This window comes from Nannobrachium achirus (genome assembly GCF_963921795.1).
Source record: "Nannobrachium achirus genome assembly, chromosome: 5".
Taxonomy (NCBI): domain Eukaryota; kingdom Metazoa; phylum Chordata; class Actinopteri; order Myctophiformes; family Myctophidae; genus Nannobrachium; species Nannobrachium achirus.
Window position 1 is genome coordinate 9,975,698 of NC_137814.1, and position 27,298 is coordinate 10,002,995.

The 27,298-nt window shown below is 45.0% G+C and overlaps 1 protein-coding gene across 1 annotated transcript in view; it reads left to right on the forward strand.

Annotated features, from left to right (window-relative positions):
• Nucleotides 1-26,425, forward strand: part of mtcl1 (microtubule crosslinking factor 1) — a gene marked incomplete at both ends in the record, with an annotated part of 104,113 nt that extends 77,688 nt beyond the window's left edge. The window contains 6 exons of the mRNA XM_080725523.1: nt 857-1,024; nt 10,785-11,141; nt 14,182-14,526; nt 17,255-17,334; nt 17,911-19,480; nt 26,144-26,425. Coding sequence (XP_080581649.1) covers nt 857-1,024; nt 10,785-11,141; nt 14,182-14,526; nt 17,255-17,334; nt 17,911-19,480; nt 26,144-26,425 — 2,802 coding nt within the window. The remainder of the gene's footprint in view (nt 1-856; nt 1,025-10,784; nt 11,142-14,181; nt 14,527-17,254; nt 17,335-17,910; nt 19,481-26,143) is intronic.
• Nucleotides 26,426-27,298: the final 873 nt, after the last annotated feature.

The following is a 27,298-nucleotide window of genomic DNA, read 5'->3' on the forward strand; positions in this document are numbered from 1 at the left end:
AGTACACAAAACTATGTTGGATATCAACGTTAAAGGGGAAGACCACCCATTTTCAATATTGAACTATGTCATTAATATACCTTAGAGGAGTTGTGTGGAAATAAAAAAAAAGTTCCCCCTCTTCTGTGTTGCCTGGAACTGGAGGATTGATTTTGGGGTTTGTATTGTAAAGTACAATGTGTGATGTCATCAAGTTGTAATTTGCAATACAAACCCCAAAATCAATCCTCCAGTTCTAGGCAACACAGAAGAGGGGGAACTTTTTTTTAATTTCCACAGTACTCCTCTAAGGTATATTAATGACATAGTTCAATATTGAAAATGGGTGGTCTTCCCCTTTAAGGTTACATTTTGTTGCGACCATAGGTCGCATTTACTAAAAAACCTGCTGCTCCTGTGTGTGCGTGCATCAGTCACAAGGCGTGACGACTCATGTTACGCTGAAGCGTGATCTGATGTCTTGATGACATGAGATCCCTGATGTCATCAATACACGTCTTTGTCCCTTTTATGCCCATATATGGATATAGCCTAGATCTCTGATGTCAGTCTCATGACGTCAGACATCTATGATGTCATATGTCAGTCATCTCCATATTTGGGAAAATATGGCCACATTTTGGGCAACTCAAACAACCAACCAGGTCTGTGCATTTTTTTTGGGTCAAAGTTGATCCCATGCCAAAGCGCCAGCGCTCACCCAGCAGTCTGCCGTCACCCAGGCGGATGCGTGCACGCGCCCATGTCCATTGTGCACGCGCCCATGTGCACGCGCCCATGTGCTGAACCTGACCAAGCTGTTCCAGTTGCATGTGGGTCCTGGCAGTCTGGTCTGACCTCTCTCTCTCCTCTGCAGCTCGGGGAGAACCGCCGCATGCTGCAGGCCCTCCGGGGCCTCCTGGAGGAGTTCCGCATGGAGCTGAGGGAGGAGGAGACCAGGCGGTGCCAGCTTCAGCAGTCCTATGCCAATGACAAGGCCGCCTGGGAGGTCAAGTGGGCAGAGATGAAGTGCCAGGTTGCTCAGGTCAGTATACCTGCAGATGGCATAGAATCAATCAAGATCACTGGATCCCAAACACTGGGTCGGGACGCATTTGTGGGTTGCGGACAGATTTGTTTATGGGTCCTTTCGTTTTTTGTTTCCTACATTTTTGTTTTTTAATTATTATTCAAAAATATTTTCAGTAAGCCAAAAGGGTTATCGCCCTTTCATGGAAAAAGACAGGGAAACCCAGCATCGCTCAGTGGTTTAGGGAACTATCTTTGTGCCTTCCCTTGGAAAGAATCACATACACTCTCAAAAACAAACAAGAGTTATTTGAGAAAATATGGGGGAATTTTATTCATTATGTCAAGGGCAACGATCTTTCGCATTTGATGGAGGAACCGGGAGTGGGGTAGACGTTTTCCCTCTGCAGTCAATTATACGGCCTTGTGGCATGGGAATCTGGGTGTTGTTGGTACCGGTATGTGTGCTCTGTATGTCAAAAGAAAATATGTAAATTGTTATTATTGTTTTTTTTTTGTAATTGTGTTGTTTTTCTTTATATTGTGTTGTGGTTTTGTTACGGGATTGTTTTTGTTTTTGTTTTATGTTTGTAAAAAAATATGTTTGATGTTCTCTGTAAAAAAAAAAAAAGAAAACTCAATAAATATATTGTTAAAAAAAATAAAAATGTCAGGAATCCCCTTTAAGCCATGGGCACAGAACTATTGGCAGTGCCGAGGTGGGAGGAGAGGGAGACATGAAATGTCACTGTACAATCTCATTTAAATTCTTCCGTTTAACCTTTATTTATCCAGGGTATAGGTTCGCTGAGCACACACTTATTATGTGAGCTAGTTCAGGCGGATATATATACCGAAGAGGTTCACACATGCACGTGCCCCACTATGTTAGTTATGTAAGTGTGACGTGTCAATCAGCAGACCAGTTTGGTGGTTTATTTAAGCTCGCCACATTCCACTGTTGCTCCTCTTGCTAGCCTGTCACACACTGCAACTGAGTCTAACCCAAGACCTGACACTGATTCAATTTAATCCATTGGTTCCCAAATGTTTTCAGCTGAGACACAATGAGACACAAATGAATTAACTACTTGAGCACTATTTGATAGTGAGAATAGCTGTGCTAGTAGTAAAGAATAAGGCCAGTAACATGATCGATCCAGAAGCAAATAAGTAAATAAAGATTGACTTACTTATATTTGTTTATTCGGTTTTCAGCATGATCACAGGCTTAAAAAGATTTTTATTTTGCTCATATACAATATAAAAGGGTTAGAATTCATTGACTGTCATTTAACAGTCTGCATAATACTATATATGTGATTGGAGAATGGAGATCCTACTTACTTACTTTGATGTGAGGGTTATATCCCAAAACATAATTATCCATTCTATGCGTACATTTATTGCATGGGCCTCGTTCACTGTTTATTTGGCGTTGAGAGTGCTGGGAAGAAAGATAATTGCATCCCTCTACACATTCTCTCTCCCAACTCACCAGGCTTCAGAGACAAGATGAGAGTTACTGTACTGTACGACCATAATTCGGACTCATTGAACTTCCCTCCTTTCATTGTCAATGAAAAGAAAGAAGTTCAATGAGTCCGTGGCTGACCCCAACCTGATCTATTAATACAAACTTTGGCCCGGGCCTAATCAACTCCCGTTGGGGCCCGACGGGCTTGAGGACCCCCCCCCCCCCCCCCTCCCACCCCAGCACCGACCGTATAGGCTCTGTTTCCCCTGTGTTCTAATCTGTTTTACCCTGGTAAGGTTTGTGATAGATTATGTAACGTGTTTTTACATTATGAATAAAATATTCAGGGACGCTCATTAAAAAAAGAAATACTGTATATCATGATCATTAATCAAAACGATATATATCTATTTTTTAAATAACCTGATAAGAAAATGCTCTATGGGTGAACGTCTGCTGTGACTAATTAAAAGAATTACCAGTACAACAAATGTTGTTTTCCATAAGAAAAGAGTTTTCGTTTTTACATGCACAATAGCAGTATAAAGAAGAGGATTCACACATCGTAGGCTATATGGACGGGTTTCTGGTCCACGTTACACTGATAAGAACTAGATGCGTGCGCAGGGTCAGTACCAAAATTAGCCAATGAAACCAGCGCTCCCCAAAACAACAGGTTTGGGGATTGGTAGGAATTGATTACATGATACAGTCACCTGTGCATTTAGTCTCAATGTTTGTAAACAAGAAACCCGTCCATACTGTACTATAGGCTATCCTGCATTACTATAAGTAGTTGTTGGTCATTTTCCACTTCAGAAAAACAAACTGTGCCGTGCCGCACCACGCGGCCACTAACCAGCTCCACTGGTATAGTTGTGGGTTAAGTGCCTTGCTCAAGTGTACTTAAGCACACGAATCCTGGCATCCCTATTCTGGGGGTGTTGCGCTTAAACATGCTTAAACGTTGGGTTATTGAGGGAGCGGCGAGTGTCGCTCGATCACTTTCTCCACCCACACTAGTGAAACTTTGCAACGACCCTTAGAGCGTTGCAACGAACTTGTGCATAATATATTCACTTTGCAGAGGATTATGTGGTCCCTCCGTGGAGCCTTTAGTGTAATTGTCTGCAGTTTCTGGTGTTTTGCCTCCAGACACTTCATTGCAGAGGAACTTGGCAGGGCATCTCCCTGCCAAGTATTTCTCCTCCGTTTCACCATCCTCTCCTCTTTGTCTCACAGTCACGTACAGTAGAGCAGTGGTTCTCAACCGTTTCAGGCTGTGACCCCCAAAATAATCATATTTTAACTGGGGACCCCCAAAATAATCATATTTTAACTGGGGACCCCCTCACCCTACGAGCACTAAGAGTTAAGGCATTGCATTTTGTATACTACGGTTCTATTGTGAAAATAGCATGTAGATCGGCTATTTTCACAATTTCTGCCTCTAATATTTGACAATTTGGCCAATGTTTAATTTATCATTTTAGAGGTATTAAAAAGTCCTTAGATTGTTACTTTAGAAATGTGCACATACCCCATATACACTTAAACTATATGTTGGTTTGTTTACTTTTGAGGACGAAAACAATGTTGCATAATAAGTTAATCATCTAGGGACCCCCCAAAATAATTTGGGGACCCCCCTGGTGGTCCTGACCCCCAGGTTGAGAACCACTGCAGTAGAGCACCGTTCAAAGTTCACCTTTGTTAGTTCACCTTGCAAAGTAAAATCCAGAGTGTTCGTTTAACTCTTGAGAATGTGCAAATGTGACCAAATCCAAATGGATCCATCATCTCAGAGTTACAAAGGGATAGATTAACACTCTGTTAACAGACGGTCCTTGTCTCCGCCAGACCGAAGGCGTGGCCGAGACTGTTTTGTCCCCTGTCCGTCCGTGCATGCGTGCGTCCGTGTGCGTGCGTACGTGTGCGTGCGTACGTGCGTGCGTGAACAGCTTATCTCCAGCACCGTTGGACCCATAGACATAAACTCTACTACCCAAAATGTTTCAGATCAGCGTGTTATAGCACCACCAGGAGGCCGATTTTTGCACATTTCTTTTTACATTACTACTACAGATTTTGTCAAAACATCACGCAAATCGATACACATTATCTATAATGTGATCATGAAGAATCTGTCTGATTTTTCATATTCCACCCTGATTGGCTAAGATTGGCATCTCAAGTTTGCAGGAGTGGTTCGCTTTGACAAAATGTGTAAAGTCATGTGATAACTATATGAAACAATGTTTAATAGTTAAGCTCTTCAAGACATTTATTTGATCCTCATAACCGACTTTCTTCCTAGACGAATAGTCTAAAATGAAAATGGCCTCTAAATTACTGATAGAATAAACTTGGCACAATTAAAGAATAATGTTGGTAGCACAAGTCAGGAGTTGGCAATTTATTTTTACAGATATTGAGGTGTTTACGTAACCATTCGTTGTTTTTGCTGTAATCACAACATTGAATAAATAGTCTTCTATAATAGAGTTTAGTATACTGTAGTTTCCATCTATCATGTATAAAAATAGTCTTTCATTTTAAGCATCTGGTATTAATGACGACTGGTCGGTCACTTCTTGCGACCTCAACATGTTCTCTATTGGTCACTGGGCAGTAAGTCAAGCTCCCCTAAATATCTGTCTAAATTTATTATGAGTTACAGCCTGGCTTCCACTTAAAACTCCGTCACCAACTAACTATTACTGTGACCACATTTGCAGCGCACCTCAGGTTATAATTACGATTTTAAACAACACTTTAAAAGGATATAAAAAACATTTATACGAGCATGAATGAGAGGTCGCTGTAAATATAATGTATCACTAGCCTGGAGTTTCTGACTGCTGTTGAAGACTACTTTGTGCCACTACGTTGTTGTGGGATCAAAGCCTGACTCAGATTAAAAAGCTCCATTCTGCCACAGGCAGGAAAGTCTTTGAATTTGGAGTCTCTCCCTCACTCTTCTTATGCTCTTTGATCATTTTTGAATCACTTCTGAAGTTCGGGCCTCTCTCCCATGAGTTCGACAATCCCTACTCATGTTCCTATTGATTCATGTCTCTCTCTCTCTTTCTATCTCTCTGTGACATATACACTGTCAAATCTGGACCGCCAATTATCTCCGCCAGTCGCCAGATGAAGGCAGGGTGAGAGATTGCGTTTTCAACCCTGTGTGTGTCTGTTAGTGTGTTCATCTCGTAAACGGCTTTCCCAATCAGAACCAAACCGTCTGTGCACACTGGCACTAGGCCAAGATATATGCTCCCTCCTTGACAATGTTATTTAATATTTTTGTGAATGCATTACCACAGTCCTACTGTTCCGTCAAACCAGAAAGTTATAGGAAGGAGAGGCATGTGATGTCCCCGTTCATATGGAAGTGCTTCTGTCAGCCACACAGACAGTATGCCAGTGGTGACATCATTGACACTGGTAGGTAGGTAGGTAGGTAGGTAGGTAGGTAGGTAGGTAGGTAGGTTGCTCCTATAGCACTTATTTTCTCAACTTGGATATAACGTTCTGTTATTAAAGGAGCTCTTCTGCCCTGCCACAGTGTCATGTAGGGCGTGAGGGATTGTCCATGATGGCCAGGGCTGCGTCCGAAATCCACCCTATTCTCTAATGTAGTGTACTAAAAGGGGGCTCCGCCATTTTGAACTAGTGTCCGAATGTATAGTGAGCATTTTTGTACCCTAATATAGTGTACTGAAGTATCCCACAATGCATTTGGATTTGTAGTGAGCATTCGATGGTCACTATTCAAGCGCTATTCAAGCCCTGCCGCCCCACAATACACTGCGGCCGCTGTCTCGCGCTTTGAGCACGCACATGCGGTGTGCACGCGCACACGCACACGCACACTGCAGGCTCGTCTCTGCGTCTCTGGGCAGGAGGAGTAGCCACCTGTTACTGAGCAAACGCAACAGAGCCGTCCGTAGCAGAACCACCGGCTAAAGAAAACAACTCGTACAAATGTCCACCAGAGAACAAAATTAGTTTTTCATTATTTAATGATGAAAACAGCTCTAAAGTTGTTTATGAAGAGAATATACGAGAATAGACGCTGGAGGCTTTTGTTTTTCGATCTTTTCTTCCCAACCTTCCACAGCTGATAATAATCATGATAAAATAATGTTATTTAAATTAGCAAGAATAACCTATTTTATCACAAACATGGGTGTATGTCTGCATGTGAGACAAATGAATGTGGCATAAACATTATTCATTCATTGATTCACCAATGAATGAATACAATTTAAAAAAAATATATAGGCCTATATATTTTTTAACATTATTTTATTGAATTGTGATGAATAAAAACATTTATATTTGGCCTATTTCTCATAATAACACCGCAACATGTTGGTATGTTATTTACAATCCACAAGCATTGGGGAGTTGATGTACAAGCTCACAACGCGTCACTTCGCCCCCTGTTGAGAGCTTGTAGATCGGCTATTATTTATTGCTCCAAAAGCCAGCGCTAGAGCGTTTTAACTGTGCGACAGCGATGACGCAACCAGATGGCGACGGAGTAGTGTCCGAAATGCGCTGATTTGTTCACTACTGTAGTACACTACATCTGGATCCCTCATTTAGGGTTAGGGAGTAGGGAACGTGTTCCGCATTTCGGACACAGCCCAGGAGTTTAGTCTTCACCCTGCTATTGGCCACCTCCTCCACGGTATCCAAGGTAGTACCGAAGACAGAACCAGCTTTCTTGATAAGCCTAATAGTCAGGGAATATTATCAGAATACCTGTCAAAGCTGGGAATAAATTCCTTACCAAACGATTTCTTCACCAATGTGTTCGTAAAGGGTTCTAGTAACATACCTAACAAAGATTGAAATTCAACATCCCTTGGAGAATCTTTGACAGCTAGGGTAATTCTGGGTCTCATTCACTTACTATACACTATGCTATAAGGGAAATAATTACTCCCAAAGAATATGCTTTAAGTAGCATGTGAGGGGTCTAATAGGTGTTTTTGATTATTCTGAAAATCCATTGCAAGCATTTGTTTTGCACGAAAAACATTCCTTGGGCCAAAAATGGACCCCATACAACTGTGAAAAGTGATGACTCATCACTAACCATTTTTTGGGGCTGTTTTTAGCCCAATGAATGTTTTTCGTGCAAAACAAAAGCTTGCAATAATTAAAAACACCTAGTTAGACCCCTCACATTCCACATAAAGCATATTTTTGGGAGTAGTTTTTTCCCTTATAGTATAGTGTATAGTAAGTGAATGAGACCCAGAATTACCCTGGCTGTCAAAGATTCTCCAAGGGATGTTGAATTGCAAACTTTGTTAGATATGTCACTAGACACCTTTACGAACACATTGGTGAAGAAATTGTTTGGTAAGGAATTTATTCCCAGGTTTTATTAATATCTCCTGACTATAAGCCTCCTCAGGCCCTTCTTGTATAGGACATCTGTGTTCCCAGTCCAGTCCAGTTTATTGTCCAATTGCACACCCAGACACTTGGAGCTCTGGACCATCTCCACGTCCTCACCCTCAATGGAAACGGGATACAAGGGGTGGGGAGCCCCCTTCTTCCTAAAATCCACCACCATCTCCTTCGTGTTGGCAATGTTGATTAACAGGTGGTTCTGTTCACATCACTGAACAAAGCTGTTAACCAGTCCTCTATATTCCATCTGTTGACAATGTCAACAAAGTTATTTGAAGCACACAGTGCACCGGAATTGGACACCATACCTGCGGGGGTCATATTTATTGTAGTTGCGGATGTAAGGCTTACGGATTGTAGCTTTAGCTCTGAAAGAGTAAAAATGACCCAGTTTGTGTGTTTATCTTGGCCCACAAAAAGCTGTGAGTGGAACTCTCTCTGGTCTATTTTGATCCTGATTAATTATACCAGTGATGTGAAGAGAGGCTTTGTGAGGAGAGGCTTGCTTCAGAGGAATACATTAACAAACAAACTAAGACATTAATGGCTGTTTAATTTCACCTTTGGTACGGCACTGTAGGGTGGAAAACTTGTATGTTCAAAACAAAACCATTGCGTTTCAGGAAATGAAATAAGAACCTGATGTAGTGGCCAAGACAGATGGCCAAGACAGCCCATATCTGTGTGGCTGGTTCTACAGACAGAGAAATAGATAATCTTTCACTCAATAGGAGAAATGCTTGTCGCAAGTTGATGATGTAATAAAACCATGTGTGATCTCTCCCTATGGAATTTATGGCATGCATTTGAAAATAAAAACAAACGTAATACTTCCTATGGTTAATATGAGTATCAAATCAATATTTCAAATGTGCATGTGTTTTTGGGTTTTTTGCCCACGCATGCCATAAATTCCATAGGGATAGACAACACATGCTTTTATGACATCATCAATTTGCGACAGGCATTTCCCCTACTGAGTGAAAGATTAACTAGTTCTAGAAGAAATAAAATATTTAAGGTGTTTTTAATTTTACATTGTAGTTATGGAGGACAATTATAATGTATTAAGGCATATTTGTCGTATTAGCCAGGGATCCTTTTAAATTATTTATATATTTGTATTTATCTTTGACAGAGACGTTACGTTACACACTAATTATGTTTTGCAGCATTCATGCTTGGCTTGGGTACAAGGTTAAGATATAACTTTATTTATCCCTAAATTCAGCTGTTACAGCAGTTGGCAGAAAATACATTTACATTTAATACATTTAAAGCATGTTTAAAGTAAGTAAATTAATACAATTACCCAAGGATTAACATCACTATGTATTAAAGTACACAAAGAAGTTAAACTTAAATGCAAGACAACACTAATCAAATATAGATGGTATACACAGGGAGAGCTTTGGCTCGCTAAACTGCAGCATCAATTGTGCAGTGCTTTCTTTCCTGTTTACTACTCCTTAGGGGAATAGACAAACTCAATGCTACGTTTCTCATGTATTTGGTATTTAAAGGACCCCAGGCAGTCTGTCCTGTTTGGAGTATTTTTTCATTGATACTGATCAAACTTCTAAGGACCTTCTCTGATTTGAATGAAACTTCATACTGTCAAATCAAGTTTATTTGTACAGTAAAGCACATTTAAAACAAGTTGACAAAGGGCTGGTCAATGAATGACTTCAGCAAAAATGTAATCATAATTAAAAATATATATTTAAAATATAAAGGTATGAAATAGCAAACACAGAAAACGTAACACGTGCCAAGTATTAACACTCAAATGCCAGTGTAAAAAAGACGTGTCTTAATATGGGATTTAAAAACTCAGTTCAGGGTGAAGACCTAGAAAGTAGTGAACTATTCCAAAGCCTACGGGCAGAAATAAAGAAGCTAAGGTCACCCTTATTTCATAACCATAACCGAGGAACAGAGAGTAGTGGAGTAGGGACAAAGGAGGCCAGAATATTATTTTGGTGCCAGGCCATGTAGTGCTTTAAAAACAAATGATAAAACCTTAAACTGGATTCTGTATTTAACAGGCAGCCAGTGAAAAGAGGCCAGTGCAGGGGTGATGTGGTACAGTATATTCAGGAGACTAGCAGCTGCATTCTAAACGAACTGGAGCCCAGATAGAGAAGAGAGAATGACTCCCATGTAAAGGGAATTACAGTAATCCATACGGGAGGACATTAAGGCATGTATCACAGTCTCCAGATCTTTAGATGAGAGCAGCGCTGTTCAACCTGCGGCCCCTGCGGCATGTCTATGCGGCCTGTCACGGTCATACTAATACTTTTTTTTCTACTTCAATGTGGACAAATCATTTCTGATTTTCAGTTTCTCTCCAAAACCCCTAAGAAACTATTTATCTTGTGTTATATAAGACTGTTTTGCCTTTTTGTTTGTTCCAAAAGAAGAAACTTTGTCATTTCATCATTAATCATTCCATGACAATATTTTTGTTCAATGAGGTTTGGCCTTATAGATGGAAATGTGGCTGTTTCTGTGTGTTTCCCATTTTAATTTGACTGTATGTTGGTGGCTACCACGCCTCTGGTGGAGTCAGGAGGACCAGGGTTTCAGTTCCAAGCTAGTGTCCTACAGCACTGGTTCTCACTTCTCAGTGGGGTCTGGGGACACCCGGGGCTCTTTGAGGGGGTTCCAGGGGGTCCCAAGCTAGAACTATTGATAGTTAGGAACCAAATCGACCCTTACAGGTCTGTAAGTGTATGGGTGTCTAATGCATACCAATCTGAGAGTCCTTAAAATGAAAAATAAAATGTTTGAGAATCATTCCCTGCTGCACTCTCACAACCCTTCACGTTGCTTCATGTCTTCTCTGTTTCTTGACCAGCTGGAGGGTGCACGAGGAGATGTCCGAGGAGAGGTCCGAGGGGAGGTCCGAGGGGAGGCGCAGGGTGAGGCGGAGGAGGAAGGCGAGGAGGAGGAGGAGGAGGAGGAGAACCCAGAGGAGGTGCCCTTCAAGCAGCAGGCGCCGGCGCCCGGCGGCGAGGAGCCCTTCAAGCAGGAGCGCGAGGAGCACCGACGCCTCCTGGCCGACAGCCACAGCACCTCCCTGGACCTGCGCTGGAAGCTGCAGCACGGAGAGAGGAGGTGGAGCCGCGAGAGGATGGAGCTGCTGGAGCGCTTCGACCGCGAGAAGCAGGAGTGGGACGGCAGCATGAGGGAGCTCCACTGCAAGATGGAGAGAGTAAGAAGAAGCACTGGGAACGCATTATTACGCATTATTTTGTGCTTTAACTATTGAAAAATAGCAGGTGCTAAAACCCATGTTTCTATTTCATGTTTCTATTGACATTTTTGATACACTCGGACTGAACGACCTGCAAAAAACACTCTCCCAGGAGTGTACATGAATACAAGATAAATCATTCGCGCACACACATACACATTACACACACACACACACTCTCAGGCAGAGCCGTAATGACAGGGTGTTTTGATATCTGCTCTTGTTTTGTATCTTATTTCCGTGTGGTGACAACTACTACCAATTATACTACCAGGCACTGTCAAGCAGGTGAATGTAGGTTCCTGAATCCTGGGTGCAGCACAGAAATAATGAGAACTTTGAATAAATATCTGCTGTCATCTTTTCCCTGCTATTGAGCCTGTTACATTAGACCAATCACAGAAAACTCCACGGCTCAGCTGACGCCAGTCGCTGGCTAACCTCCCCCTGCTAAGCTCACTTCAGCACATTTGTAGAGACCGACAAAGTGAGAGAGAGAAGTGGTGGGAGGAAGAGGGAGCAATAGGAAAGGAGAGAAGGAGCAGGGATAGGAGACATAGGGGAGAGGAGGACACAGATGGAGAGTGAAGGTCAGATACCTTTTGAAAGCCCTCAGTGGAACCTTAATGCAGGGCCAAAACCTCCACACCCAGAGACACGTCCACGGTGGTAATCGAACATGTGGGCGCGTCAAAACGTTTTCACACTCTCTCAAGTTTAATCAACACTCTGTATTTGGCCGTGACACCTTCAATATAAATATTCTCACCTCACACGTGGTGGTGCACACCTGCACACCGGCCCCCAGGGACAAAGGAGGGAGAGAGGGGGGGGGGGGCGGAGTGAAAGCCAGATGGAGTAATTGGTCAAAGAGAAAGGGAGGAGGGGGGGGGGGGGGGGTGTCTTTGACAGGAAGTGAAAAGAAGATGAAGACGTGGGTCGACAGCCGATAAGAAAGGGAGGGTATTAATCAAGTCAAATGGTTTCATAAAGCACTTTCAACATAACAGGATTGTGACAAATCGCTTTACAGAGCAAAACACAATAGAGAACATTTGTATTCCAATATCGAGATGTGTGTGTGTGTGTGTGTGTGTGGTGTGTGTGTGTGTGGTGTGTGTGTGTGTGTGTGTGTGTGTGTGTGTGTGTGTGTGTGTGTGTGTGTGTGTGTGTGTGTGTGTGTGTGTGTGTGTGTGAGAGAGAGAGGGGGGTGCGGGGGGTTTCGTGTAATAATGATGTGAGAAGAACGTGAGTTTGCACGTTAGAATCCTCGTTTCCCTGCTGGCTTTTTAGCGGGAGAGTGTTTTCCTGGCGCTCTGCATAAGGAATGTGTTACAGGGAGGGAAGTAGTGCTCTAGGAGAGGAACTTGAACTTGTGTCAGAGTTCAAGTACCTCGGGGTCATGTTAGACTCAACCCTAACCTTTAAAAAACATGTAAAAAAGGTTACAAACACAATCAAGTTCAACCTTCAGAACTTCAATCACACCTTTTTTGGCAGTTAGTGCTGCTAAATCGTATCTCCAATGCATGATCCTATCACACATTGAGTACTGTTTCACAAACTGGTCTTGCGCAGGTATAACGACTCTCAAACCCATTGAACAGCTATATAAGAGTGCGCTTAAGGTATTCGATAGGAAACCCCACTCATATCACCATTGTAATATTCTTCAGAGGTACCGTTTTTTGAGTTTCGCTAATTTTAAGGTTTTTAAACAGGTCAGTATCATATATAAGACACTAAATGGTCTATGCCCACCTCCCCTAAAGGAATTCCTAAAAAGGAAGCCTTATAGAGGACTCAATACTAGAGCAATCACTAGAGGGGATTGCGAAGTACCGTACCGGGTAACCGCTTTTGGAAAAAACACCCTTTCAGTGCAGGGATGTTCAATCTGGAATGACCTACCTCTAACAATAAGAGACTGTTTGTCATTTCCATCCTTCAAGTTCAATCTAAAAAAATGGTTAGTTGACAATCAAACCTGTGACCATGTATAGTTCTAAGAGTACAGCTCATGCCATGTACGTATATTTTTAACTATCCTTTTTTAATGTAGGGTACTGTTAGTAATATGTGTTGTTTTTTTGTTTTTTTTCTTGGTTCAGGAAAAATAGTATTTGTATGTATGTTCTTAGGCGCCCTCTCCTAATGTAGGGTTACTGTTTGTTGGTATGTATTGTTTTGTCTTCATGTGGGGACTACGGATGAAATTTAGCATTCTTGCTAATTCCGGCTTATTTACATTGCATTCATGTATTGTTCATTAATATGCATTGTCCCGTCTAAATAAACAAATAAAGTAAAGTAAAGTAGTCGACATGGCCGACTGCTGTCGAGCCGACGTGTCCTTGAGCCTGGCGCTCCAGTGGCGCTGCTCAGAGGTCAGCAGCCAGCAGTAGAAGACGGAGGTTGAACGGGACAGCTCCCCGGTGGGGAAATGTGTAGCTGGATGAATATAAAGCAGGTCATCCTCAGCGCCGCCTTCCCTGAATAAGGACTTATGCCTCATTCACACTACAGATATATAGTTGAACGTTTTGCTTGGTAATTCAATGTAATCTCAAAGGAAACCAGCTTTAAAGATGCAGGAGATGCACAGAACAAAGCTTTGAAAGCTTTAAAGCTGGTTTCCATTGAGATTACATTGAATTACCAAGCTAAACGTTCAACTATATATCTGTAGTGTGAATGAGGCATTAGTGTTATTTTCTCATACAGTACGTACGTACATGTATGACTATGCTACGACTAGTTGGCTACTGATAATCATAGAAATAATATTTGCAAATTTTGTCCACGAGAGGGTGCTGAAGTACGGCCGTGTCCCTTACCAAAAAGAACAGATATCCAAGCTAACAACGCGCCTCATTGGTAGCTTGCATATCAGTTATTTACGGAAAGCGACACCACCGCGCAATGTAGATGAAGCTTAAGTTGCCTCAGTATTAGTAGTATAGTAATTAGTAACTCATTTCACAATCCTTTGACTCAGTTGCAGAGAGAGCTCGGTGCCCGGCGAGGCGAAGGCAGCGACGCCAAGGACGGCAACGGCCACCGGGGGGCAGTCTTCTCCCCGCAGGACAGCCCCTGTAATGCCCCGCGCTCCCCGCGGTCTCCCCGGTCGCCGCGGTCTCCCGTGCCCGCCCTGGTCCCCACCACGCGGTCCCACTCCGACTCGGAGGCCATGCTGGAAGACCAGGGGGCCGCGGCGGCGAGGCTGAAGCCCCCGACCGAGAGCCTGTTCCTGGACGCGCTGTCTCTGGACCCCATGAGTGGCCTGGAGGTGCCCCCGCCCTCCAGACTGGACAGCGAGAAGAGGTTCCCCTGCATGCAGGAGGTAGGAGAAACAAGTGATACCTAAGCGGCAGTGGCTTCCCAGAGCCACTGCCGCCCGGGATCCCACAGAGTTAGTGTTGAAGTGTCCTTGAACAAGACTCTGAACCCCTAATTGCTCCAGATGTGCAGGCTGGTGCCTCGTGTGGTTTCCTCTGCCATCGGTGTATGAATGTGGGAATGTAATGCACAATATATGTAAAGCGCTTCGGATAAAAGCCCTATATAAATGTACCATTTACCTAAGCAGCATACCTAGCATAATATCTACACTTTTTATGAGGAGGAAGTACACATAGTGGGCCAGACAGGGCAGACATTCATGTCAGCAATGTTAAAAGAAAGAAGTCGCCCAGCTCATAGTTACGATGCCAAACAATTTAAAACAAGTCATGAGCACAATCCAACGCTAACTTCTTCAGGGTTGGATTGAATTGTCTGTGTTTGTGCTTGCTTATTAATAATATTCTTTGCATCGCGGCTACGTGACTTCTTTCCTCTACCATTGATCTTACCGTGGTCAGCACCTCCTTGTGTGCTCCTCAAAAGCGGTTCCTGCACATATTTGAGCCGTTCATTAAAGTTTGAGATCACCACAATAGTCCCTACAGCCAAACTTTTCTAACCCTTGTACCAACAGCTAATGTAGCCTATGTGTCTCATCAAAGGCAATGAGCTGCTTGCCCCTTAAGCTCAATTTAAACGTCATCACACGACTGTGTCCTTCAGCGAAAACAATACCGAAAAACAACTGATGTTTCAGAGTTGAGAATTGGTTCTTTTCCGTGAGCTTATAGCCGTCCGATGAATGAGAACGTCTGCTTAACGCCTAAAATCGAAATGAAGACCTTTGTTCCAAAATCAAAAAAAAAAAAAAAAAATTGAAATGAAGATTGTAACACTGAGCACTCACTCTGGAATACAATGTGGTCCAGATGGTCATTATCGTCACTATTATAATTGTCATTTAATGACACCTCATCCAGTGCCAGGCTCTCATTCCAGCTAAGAAGACCCTCCTGAGCGGTCATTATGCACATGAAGAGGTTCATTCCACTATGAGATAACTGCCGTTGGGATATACCTGCGCTTCCCCAAACAGATCATGGGGTGAATGTTAAGCTTATTATTGGGGGGCCGGCAGGGCTGCTCTTCTGCAAGTCCCTGTTGTATTTGTGTTTCTTCTTCTTTCTGCCAGGCGATCTGGCTTCCCGTGCATGAAAATCACTTTTAAAATTTTAAAAAATCACATCTAGTGTGAAATGAGCTGTTCTATTTAATTTCACTAAATGTCCTGTGAAGCTTGGCCAATGTGACCCTGGGCGTACAACAAACTTTGAGCACTTTGTGCCAAGATGTAGGCGAGATGTAGGCCAAGCTTCGCGGGCGTACAACAAACTTTGGACAAACGGACAAAAATCATCAAAAAAGAAAGGATCCCTGGCTAATAAGCCAAATGTGGCTTAATACATTGTAATTGTCCTGTTAAAAACTTTTAATATTTTACTTATTCTAGAAATAGAGAATCTTTCACTCAACATTGGCAATGCCCATCGCGACTCGCAAGTTGATGATGTCATTTGTCCATGGGCGGTCTATCCCTATGGAATTTATGCAATGCATACATGTGCAAAAAAACACATTTAAAATGTGACGCTCATATTAACCTTAGGAAGTATTATGTTGTTCTTTATTTTCACAGGCATTGCATAGATTCCATAGGGATAGAATTTGAAAATAGCAGATCTAGAAGAACATGTTGCAATGTGACCCGTTGTGAGCTTGTAGATTGCCCTCTTCTTTTTCTCCCATCTGCACAGCAGCTATAATCGGGAAGCTATTTTATGACCACAGTGAGTGCGATAAGAACATCAGGGAGCAACTCAACAGCTCTAAAACACTTTATGTCCATTTTAGAGAGATTCTCATCCCAACATAAAAATAAATCCATTTATTTGAAAGGAAGCGCTAATAGCAGACAAAACTAACACATTTTAATGACTCACTCTGCTGTGAGTTGTGAACCAGATAATGTCACCGTTTGTTATTTGAAGTTTCCAACTGCCTACATGAACATCAGATCCACCCCCCCAAAATGAATACATTAGAACCAGTGGTCCGGGGCCCACCAGTGGTCCTTGAGGGGGTTTCAGGCGGTCCCCAGCTAAATGATGGAGAGTTGGTAACCAAATTGACCCCTGTAGATCTGTAACTCTTCAGTGTGTAAAATGAAACCAAATGGACCAATGTTACGTTCTCGGGAGGAGGCAGGGAACATAGCGATTTGTATTAATTAAATAATCCAAAACAAATGAACAAATAAAGGCTGAACAGACGAGGTGTGGAAATCAATCAGTCAGCGGGGTAAAGAGTGTATGCAAGAGTGGGTTGTGTAGTGTGGGTGAGAGTGTTGCATGTATTAACGTAAATGTTGGAAAGACTGCATAGTGGGTGAACTGCCAAATGGACTGGGGAGAAAGGCATTTAAGCCTGGGGGCGTGACTGAGCCCCCAGGCCCAGGTTCTCCCCAATGTCCGTCACACTGCTCCCCAAGTCCCAGGAAGCAATGTGAAAACATAACTGAGAAGGGCAAAGAAAACACACAACACATAACCACAGAACCTGAGAGCGAAAGACAAGAGGTGACATAACTAATAAGCAGGGAACCGTCACAGATTGCATTTTGCTACAGCACCTTTCACCATGATTGCTGTGTGGCCTTTCTATTTCAGGCCTTGAATGAGCTGTCGGAGAGAGACGAGCAACCCGCCTTCGGCGCAGAGGAAGACATGGGCCCTGGGAGTCTACACAGGTACAAAAGAAAAGAAATGCCTTTCAAAAGGTAGTTCAGAAGTTGTTCATCGTCCGATAAATCTGCTTTGACAATGAGGACTCGTTGGGGTCAACAGCAAACAAACCCATGCTTTCGACAGCAGGTTGCCTGGGATTTTTCTTCCGCTCATACATGCATGCAAACAAATCTGCTGGGAGAACGTCTGGTGCCTCTGTTTACACAGTAACCAGAAGTGACAGTGAAGTCACCCCCTGGTGATATTTTATTAAAACTGCTCTTTTGGAGGGCGTTTGATCCGTCTCTCACAGTGCTGCTGAATAATTCAGCCCACTTGAAAACACTGGGCGGGTGGGGGGACTGCTGGACAGAAGTTTAGACTTTCTTTTCCCTGCACTGAGAAAGCAAAGAAGATGAAATCTCAGAGAAAGGGTTTCTGATTTTATACACCAGTGTGGAGACATTATGATATGACACAGACACCTCCAGTCTTGTTGATCGTGTTGCTTTCTGTGCATGTGCGTGTGTGTGTGTGTGTGTGTGTGTGTGTGTGTGTGTGTGTGTGTGTGTGTGTGTGTGTGTGTGTGCGTCCCTCAGAGCCAAGTCGGTGTGCTCCATGAGCGACTTCCAGCGCCTGATGGACAGCTCGCCGTTCCTGCCCGACAAGGACCACCGCGGCGCCGGCGGCGCGGACGACGTGACCCCGCCCCTGTCCCCGGACGACCTCAAGTACATCGAGGAGTTCAACAACAAGGGCTGGGGCTTCCCCGGCTCCGCCCCCTCGGGCCTGCCGGGCCCTTCCCTGGAGGCCTGGTCAGAACGGCCCCCCGAGGACCCCGACGTCCCCCTCGAGTCATTCCAGCCCCCCGCCTGGCTCCTCACCACCAGCGCCACCCTGACCACCAGCACGCTGAGTGGCACCGAGCACTGCCACAGGTCCCCTGGGGAGCACTACGGGGTCCACCTGCTGCACAGCCCCACCAGGACGGGGGTCGCCGAGCGACCCTCTGCCGCCGAGTCGGACTTCCTGTACGTCAAAGGGACCAAAGGGCGAGGCGGGGGTGGGGGGGGAGAGGCCGGGGCCGGCGGGGGGGAAGAGGGGTTCGGCGGCGGGAGGTGGCCGTGCGGGCTGCTGGACGCCGGGGCGCTGAGGACTCCTCCCGCCCAGGCCCCCATCTGCACCACGGTGGGCTACGCCGCCTCCCTGGACCTGCAGCTGTCCCGCAACCTGAGCGACGACATGAAGGAGGTGGCCTTCTCCGTGAGGAACGCTATCCGCTCCCCGCCGGGGGCCCCCGCGGTGCGGGACACCGCCTGCCAGACCAACGGCTTCACCACGCGCAGCACGCAGACCCTGCAGACCATCAGCGTGGGCCTGCAGACGGAAGCCGCGCTGCGCAACCTGAGCAGCAGCCCGCACCGCTGCCTCACCCCGAAGGGCGGGGGCTCCACCCCCATCTCCTCCCCCTCGCGCAGCATGCGGAAGGTCCAGTACTCCCCCGTGGTGCAGAGCAAGTTCGAGCGGCCCTGCTGCTCTCCCAAGTACGGCTCGCCCAAGCTCCAGCGCAAGCTGTCCACCTCCAGCAAGGCCGACCTCCCCCCCGCTGCCGGCCGGTCGCCCACGCCCACCACCCCCCAGAAGGGCAACAGCGAGTCGGCCTGGGCGCGCTCCACCACCACGCGCGACAGCCCCGTCCACACCACCATCAACGACGGCCTCTCCAGCCTCTTCAACATCATCGACCACACGCCCGTGGCCTACGACCCCTCGCAGTTGTTCAACAAGTCCCCCAGCCGCACTCGCGCCAACCCCCCCGCCGCCGCCGCCGCCACCACCACCGCGCAGCCCAGCCCGGCTCACGTCCCCGCTGGCGCTGCGGACCCCAAGTGTGTGGCGCAGGAGCTCCTGAGGACCGCCCGCGGGCGCTCTCCCAGCCCCGTGCAGCTGATCGTGGAGATGCAGGGCGGGGAGAAGACGCCGGAGGTGGTGAGCGTGCGGCAGGACCTGTCGGCGCCTCCGGGCTACACGCTGGCGGAGAACGCGGCCCGCATCCTCAACAAGAGGCTGCTGGAGCAGAGCTTCAGGGAGGAGAGGAGGCTGCAGGCTGGGGGACGAGACGCCCGGACACAGGCCGACTCGGACAGAGGACAGTCCGGATGCATGGAGGTAAATATGTACACTCACTGGATTCAAAACTTCAAGCATATGATCTCTGGGTTTATGACGCGATGACTTTGGATTTTTTTTTTTACCCTTGGAATGGGTTGACGACAAACTATGTGTGTGTGTGTATATATATATATATATTTATTTGTATATATTTATATGATGAAGCATGTGATGAGGAATCTGCAATGATTGATAAAAACAAAAGCTAAAAAAAAAACAAGCCAAACGATAAATTAGGTACATACATGATAACGACAGTATTCATGTCTTTTTCTCAGATCGTAAGCACTGACTGATGCGATGGTAATGTTAAAAAAGAAAAAAAGGATTTCACATTGTTTCTATTTGGCAGTAATGCTGTACTCTTTGCTTCATTATAGAAACGTCAAGGCTTGTGCTGTATCTTCGTCTTAACTGTCTTGTAGTCAGGACTTCCATCTTTATGCTTGAACTGCTACCTGCTCGCCACTAGGGTCCGGCCGATACCTTGATTTCTGCACCCCGATAACTATAATGATTACTGATGATTACTCTAACCCTGTATAACTACCTGCCACATTATACTTGCCATTTACAAGTCCCACTAATTATTCTTAACCAGAGCCCTGTAGCACAGAATTTTGCTTGTACAGTAGTTTGTTTATTATTTGTTCTTGAAAGAGAAGTAAATACAATAATCTCAAGAAAACAACCCAAAGTTATCGTGCCAAAATGTCATTTCAAAACCAGCACATAACAAATCCAGTACATCCTCCTCATATACGACCGGGAGAGGCCAATATCGTCTGAGAAATCGGTCAGGCCCTACTCACCACCCCATCCAGCTGAAGTTGAGGAAAAATAAATGATAGATGATGTAAACCAAGTGGGAAATACTGCTGGTTATTTTGTAGATAATGATATTAAAGGGATATTTCACTTTCAAAAAAACTTTTGGTAATTTTATTGTTTAATCAGGCTTTTATGAACACCCTGAACAGATTTTAATTCGCTTGTTTCAATATTTAGATATTTAATGTAAATGTTACCAGGCCCTCCTCCTGCAGGAGGCCTCCACATACACACCCATTGTAACTTCAAACTCTATTTTAACCATGATGGATTCATTAAAAACACCTGTTATTTTTTCTGGTGACTCATGATACCCTCCTAATACGTGAGCAGGCCGTGTTTCTTCAATAACCTTTTTCATTTATAAAAACGTATTAAGGGGGTAGTATGAGTCACCAGAAAAAAGAATGGGTGTTTTTAATGAATCTATCATGGTTAAAAGGAAGTTTGAAGTTACAATGGGTGTGTGTGGGGAGAGGACCTGGAGCAGGAGGGCCTGGTAACATTTACATCAAATATCTAAATATTGAATCAAGTAAATTAAAAACTGTTCAGGGTGTTCATAAAAGCCTGATTAGACGATAAAATGACCAAACGTTTTTTTGAAAGTGGAATATCCCTTTAAGGGGCATAAGCCTTTAATATCTGAAATATATGCTGCTAACATGTCCAATGTTGTTTGAAGCTTTGATCTTCCCAGAAGGGTTTTTTGAAGGCCCTTAGTTGTTGATTCTGTGTCCATTTGGAGTCAATATCACAATGATTTGCAAGTCCAGAAGAAAGTAGACCATGTTAATCCGAATAATCCCTGATATGACGATTGTCTGATGCCTACATTAGCAGGAAAGATTTGCTAGCTGCTGTCTCGGTCTTTCCAACAGACAATACAGTACAGACAGACATACTGTGTATATTAGTGCGTGCGTGCGTCCGTGTGTGTGTGTGCGTGTGTGCGTGCGTGCGTGTGCACCATAGGTTTCATACAGTGTGTGTCAAATGCTGTTGTTGTTTGCATCGCCCTGAAAACATTGACACACAGGATATTTGCCAAATAGAATATGAACCTATTGTATTAATCCACTGCATTTTATGCACATGAATCTATTTTGTACTATTTATTTCTTTGCAACCACAATACTTTTGACATGTTTCCTGTATTTGTGTGAAGCCAGACAAATCGCAATGTGTTCAGTGGTGAAGTGGCAAAGCACCACTACTGTGCATATGAAAAATCCAGATGGCATCGTCTCAGCATTGATGCCATGCCACAGGCTGCTTGAGGGCATGTTGATCAGATGGTCTTTGGCCAAATGGAAATAAGCAGTAAACTGTAGCTATCTTTATCAATTCATTTCTACACGCATCATCAACTGCTATATGACATTCAAACTTCCAGAGTTTCACTTTGGGGTTTTCTGGTTGTTGGACTGTTCATGTTCAGGTCTTGAGGAAACATGCAGCCCACAAGCCCTGTTACAGTATAGATGGCTTGGCCATCATGTACACAGCGTACAAATAATAAAATATATATTGTATACAGTATTAGCCTTGCGTAGAAAGCCGACCATAGAGATCTCCGCCTATTCCGATCATCTGGGGAAATCTAAATTCAAAGCTGGGCCTTGAAACAGAAACAAAGCTACGGCCAGATTGTTTTCCCCCACTCAGTTCTACAATTTACAATTTAGGCATTTAGCAGACGCACTTTATCCAGAGCGACTTACAAGTAAGCAAAGTAAACGCATGCATGAAATGCATAGAGACAGTGTAGTCGCTCAGTAATCTAGGAGGATCATAGGTAAACCAAGAACTTAGCATCAGTCTAAACTCTAAACAGTATAAGATAAATAATAACAATAATCTGTACATTGAACGTTGAAACTCTTCAAACTATAGAATGCCATAATAGTCTGGGATCCAGACTGCTTGGCTATGTTCTGCAGATTTCTTTTTCTCACTTAATAGTGCTACTCAGTCTGACCAGGGTCCATTTTCTCCCGTTTGTGCACGGAGATAGGAGCCTTTCCAGACTAAGTAAGAAAAAGCGATAAGAAGAAATAAATCCGCCGAACGTAGCGAAGCTGTCTGGATCCCAGGCTAAGGATGCCAGGTCAACAAATTCGAACAACATCTGTCTAAAATAACATGCTAAATTACATTTTACCGTTGCATTAGGCTGCATCATGGTTCTAGACCCTACATGGCATTTTGATGTCACCAAACGTATCGGTAGGTGGAGGTCTCCGCTGCACAAGTCTGTGCTGCCTCTTAGACAGCATTCTAAGACACACTGGGTAGAAGGCCAATCAGAAGTTCCAACCAACGCATACTCAGATGGCCTGTGTCTCACGGCTGTCCTGCAGCGTGTTCTTACTGTATTGCCATCTGTGTAGTGTTGAAATCAGTTATACCCCACTGCCGGCAGTCAACCTTTGATATCGTCGCTGTCGGTTGAAAACCTTGTATGTCCAAAACCGTTCGTTTTGCATTTATCGTTTTAAAAATGATCTAAACTAGTGAAAACAGCCGATCTACAAGCACACAACGCCTCGCACCGCGAGGCGTTGTGTGGCGTTGTGTGCTTGTAGATCTGCTGTTTTCACTACTTTTGTGCGACGGCCTTGTATGATGAAGCAGGGCTTTACTTTGCGAAAGAACGTACAAATTTGAAACGTGGAGATACGAGGTTTCCACCCGACAACGACGATATGCTAGCTAGCCTTATCCTTATCCATACCCTTTCCTCTGTCCTCTGGCCCTGATTTCACTGATTAACATATCCCACTTTCCGTTTTCCTCTCCTCTCCTCCCCTCTCCCCTCCCTCCCTCCCTTCCTCCCCTCCCTCCCCTCTCCTCTGGTCTCCTCTTATCCTATGCCCCTATCCTCTCCTCCTCTGGTCCGGGGCTCTATCTCTCCCTCCCCGCTTATCTTCTGTGTTCCGATCTAGAACCACACTGTCATACTAACAGCTCCTTGGGGACTCTAACCGCTTGTCTCCGTGATGTAAGTTCCTACTCCTGCTTCTAGTCTGTGTCCTTTGAACCTTCCTCAACATGGGGGGGAGGGGGGTGGGTTTTCACAGGCCACGAGGACCCTCCCTCCCTCTCTCTCTCTCTCACCTCACCTCACCCTCCTCCTCATTGAGTGCATGCCTCACAGGACAACACGGCCCTGACAGTGTGTGAAGCCATCGGAGTGGTGCAGTGACGTCATGTGTCATGCATCTGTGTTGTTGTTGTTGATGTCGATGTTGTCTTTTTGTTTTTCGATGTCTGCATGCCTAGTTTCCTCTGTATAGATCATTGTTCTCTCAAAGTTCACAACCGCAGCTCACGTCACGTGACCCAAAGAGTCATCAAGAGGTTGTATCGGGAATCAATATCAACGGTTCTGTTGATCGGACTGATCGCGGGTGTGGGTGGGTGTGGATGAGCGGGGTCTACCAGGAAACGGCGACTTGCCACATAAATCTAAATGCGCGACAGCCGACAGGTGTTCATCATGATGACATGAAACGGTGACTCTTTTGGACACGTTTGACTCTTATAGCCTCACCCTCCTCGGCAGAAGTTGTTTGTTGTCCTTTTCCTGCAAATTGCGGCCACTTCTAGAACATTCTAACACAAACTAAACCCCCAACCCAACCCAACCCAACCCCTCTCCGTTGTGTTCCTAGCAGGTCCCTCTAACTGCCTACCAGTGGATGGAGTTTGTCCTCATAGCCTTCAGTTGTTGCTGCCATGCCTTCTCTCTCTCTCTCCTCTTTTTACAGTTTCGCCCCCGCCGTCTCTCCTCCCGCGCACTAACAAGCCCTCAAAACGACTCATTGACGAAGGCTGTCCTCTTAACACATCGGCCATTCCCCTGTTCCCTCTCTCACCTCTGTGGGTTTGTGTGTGTGTCTGTGCGCGTGTGTGACGAGGCCTCTGGTCTCTGCTGTGAGTTACGGAGGTTCATTGTTGCATGCTGGACCAATGGCCCCCACACAGCATCTACAGAGGAGTGGGTGAGACGAACAGCAATGGCGTTCGTTAGGTCACATTGCTGTTTTCGGTCGGCGCCCTGGTTGTTGACTTTGTGTAGGCGTCAGAGCCGCATGATTGGTGGAGTTCTGTGAGTTGGTGTTATTGTCAAGAACACATGACTTGTGTGTTATTACCCAGGCCACAGAATGTGTCATTTTAATACCCTGGTTAAACATGCTGTGCACATCATGCTTTAGTGCACCCATCACATCACCATATACTAGTATTCATTCATTCATTCATTCATTCATTCATTCATTCATTCATTCATTCATTCATTCATGTATTCTCTTTCTCACTCTCTCTCTCTCTGTCTCTCAGTCTCTTTTTCTTTCTACATCAGTTCATTTGATGGTAGTTCATTTAATGGTAGTTTCACATACCACTTATGATTACGTCCATTTGTCCTCTGTGCACTTTACCCGTCTGCCTTGGCTGATCCAGTCATCATATAAAGCACAGTGTTTGGCATATCATCTACTGCTGACCCAGTCCGTTCTGTGTGCACTCTGTTCATCTTTCTTGACCTGATTTCCCGTCAGTTCCTCTGGTTCGTCCAGTTCATCATCACTGCAGACTGTCTGACCAGTGTCTCATTTCCTTCGTCCCTCGGCCGAAATTTAACACCGGGGGAGGGGGGAAAAAAAGGACTAATTCTGAATCAGGCCATCGTGGTGTGATGTCCTGGCGAGGTCGTTCACCCAATAACTCCTTACTCGCATCATTCTGTGTTTGTAGTATGGCAGGAGTGACTAACGCAGTGGGTGGTTCTCAAACCTTTTTAATTTCAAGGACCCCCACAGCTTGGTGTTACAGACCTGCAAAGGCCAATACATGCTTCCTCCGAAATTGGTTCGGACCGGCATTCCGATGTATAGTTCGGAGAGTCTGGAGGACATCCGGGGCGAACAGGGTCCGGTAGCCGTTCTGAGACCGCCCATCAGAAGTTCAAAATGATGTAGTTATACTCTATCACCTCCTTTAAAAAAATAAGGTTCGTACGTCGGAGGGAGTAGGGATGGGACAATAAGCGATATCATTTATCGTGATAAAAAACACTCACGATAATCGTATCATGGAAATTAAATTTATCGTGATATCGTCCTCCATCATGCACTGGGATCAATTCACCTTTTATTTGCCGAGCTACATAACCGGTACCATTTTAAACCCTCTATTGGTAAAAGGTACCTACTTGATACAGTCTTTTTCTCACTATCTATCAAATGTCTTAGCCAAAGAATTACCGATCTAAAAGCTCACAACGCGTTGAGTTGCAACGCGTTGTGAGCTTGTAGATCTGCTATTTTTTGGCAAATCATGTTCCGCCCCTGGATGATGAATTTTGATTATCGCGATATCGTAAATCGTGATTTCTTTTGTCACAATAATCGTGATATGAAATGTTCATATCGTCCCATCCCTAGGAGGGAGTATGTATTGACTTTAAGGGTCCTTTTGGAAACCCCTCAAGGAACCCAGAGGAGTCCCTAGACCTTACTTTGAGAACCACTAGTCTAACGGCATAGCAACAGGCCTCAGACACACCACTCACAGTTTCTCTTTAATCATCATCTCATGAATCCCAATCAATCATGATGCTCATCCTTTTTGCCCATACGGTTCATTTCTCACGCCTCACGGTGAATTCTCACAGGATGGATTTCAACATCCATTTCTAGAATTCACGTCATTTCTGTTCAATTCATTTTTTTATTGCAAACGTCCTTTTTGCTCCCCGTGTCCCGTCCCGTCCCGTTCCCCTCCTCTCTGACGCCCCTCCTCTTGTCCTTCGCCTGCCAGGACCTGCCGCGCTCGCCGGTGGCCCCGCCCCTCGACTCCTGCTTCCTGCGGCCGGCGCGCCCCGCCAACCGCCGGCCCCCGTCGCGCTGGGCCGCCCACTCCCCCTCCTCCTCGCCCAAGTGGCAAGACAGCAGCGGCAGCAGCCGTGACGGCGGCGGCAGGGGGTCCAAAGGGCGACGGTTCACCTTCCCTCCGCCCGGACGCAGCAGCAGCAGCAGCACCACCACCACCATCATGCTGGAGACTGAGGAGCCAGGAGGAGGGCCTCCTCCCCTGGAGTGAAGGCCTTCAACCTCTTCCTCCTTCCCTCTAGGGCTGTCGCCATTATGACATGTCACCTGACGGTCGGTTAGTCGTCACTCGAATAATTGCGATTGTCGATTTGATTGTGTTGATATCGTTTTCAATTACAGAACATTATTAATTAAAACAACATTTCTGTTTGGCCTTTTAGGCTTCGTAAAAACTGAAGTTGTGCTGGGCAGATATGACAAAGTTAACATCCATTTTTTATCATAACTATCATGAAGTATCATAAGATCATAACGTCGCATCGTCGCATCGTGACACACTTTGAGCCTGTAGATCTGCTATTTCCACTCATTTTGAAAATGATTATCTCAAATAATTGAGACTATCTCAAATAATTGTGATAAGCGATTATGTAATAATCGTGACAGGCCTATCCTTCCTCCACCCTCGTGGTCCAATCATCATCATCATCATCATCAAAATCTTCCCAGCCCAGCTCCGCCTCTGCCTGGCTCCTCCTCTCAACAGAGCCTGTATCAGTACCTCATCAATCTCCAGCCCCAATTCTGCTCCTTCGTCACACAGCGATGTCACGCGCCGAAAATCGATATCATAAAAAAAGGAAGAAAAAAAAAACGTTGATCGGTTTTATTTTCGGCTTGCGACGCCATCGCACGAAGGGGCGTGAATTAGGCTTCACACGTCTCTGCTGAGACTCCCAAAGGTGGAGGAGGGGGGGGTTGTGGGGCAGAGCCATAAGAGGGGGAGGGGTTAAGCTCCACCCACAGTAGCACCAGCTGACCAATGAGGAGAAAGAACCCAGAAGTTCCTCTGAGAAGAACTTGGATTGTACTGTAACACCCACAAGTAAAATAAGAACAAAACAAGAAATATTTTCCATAA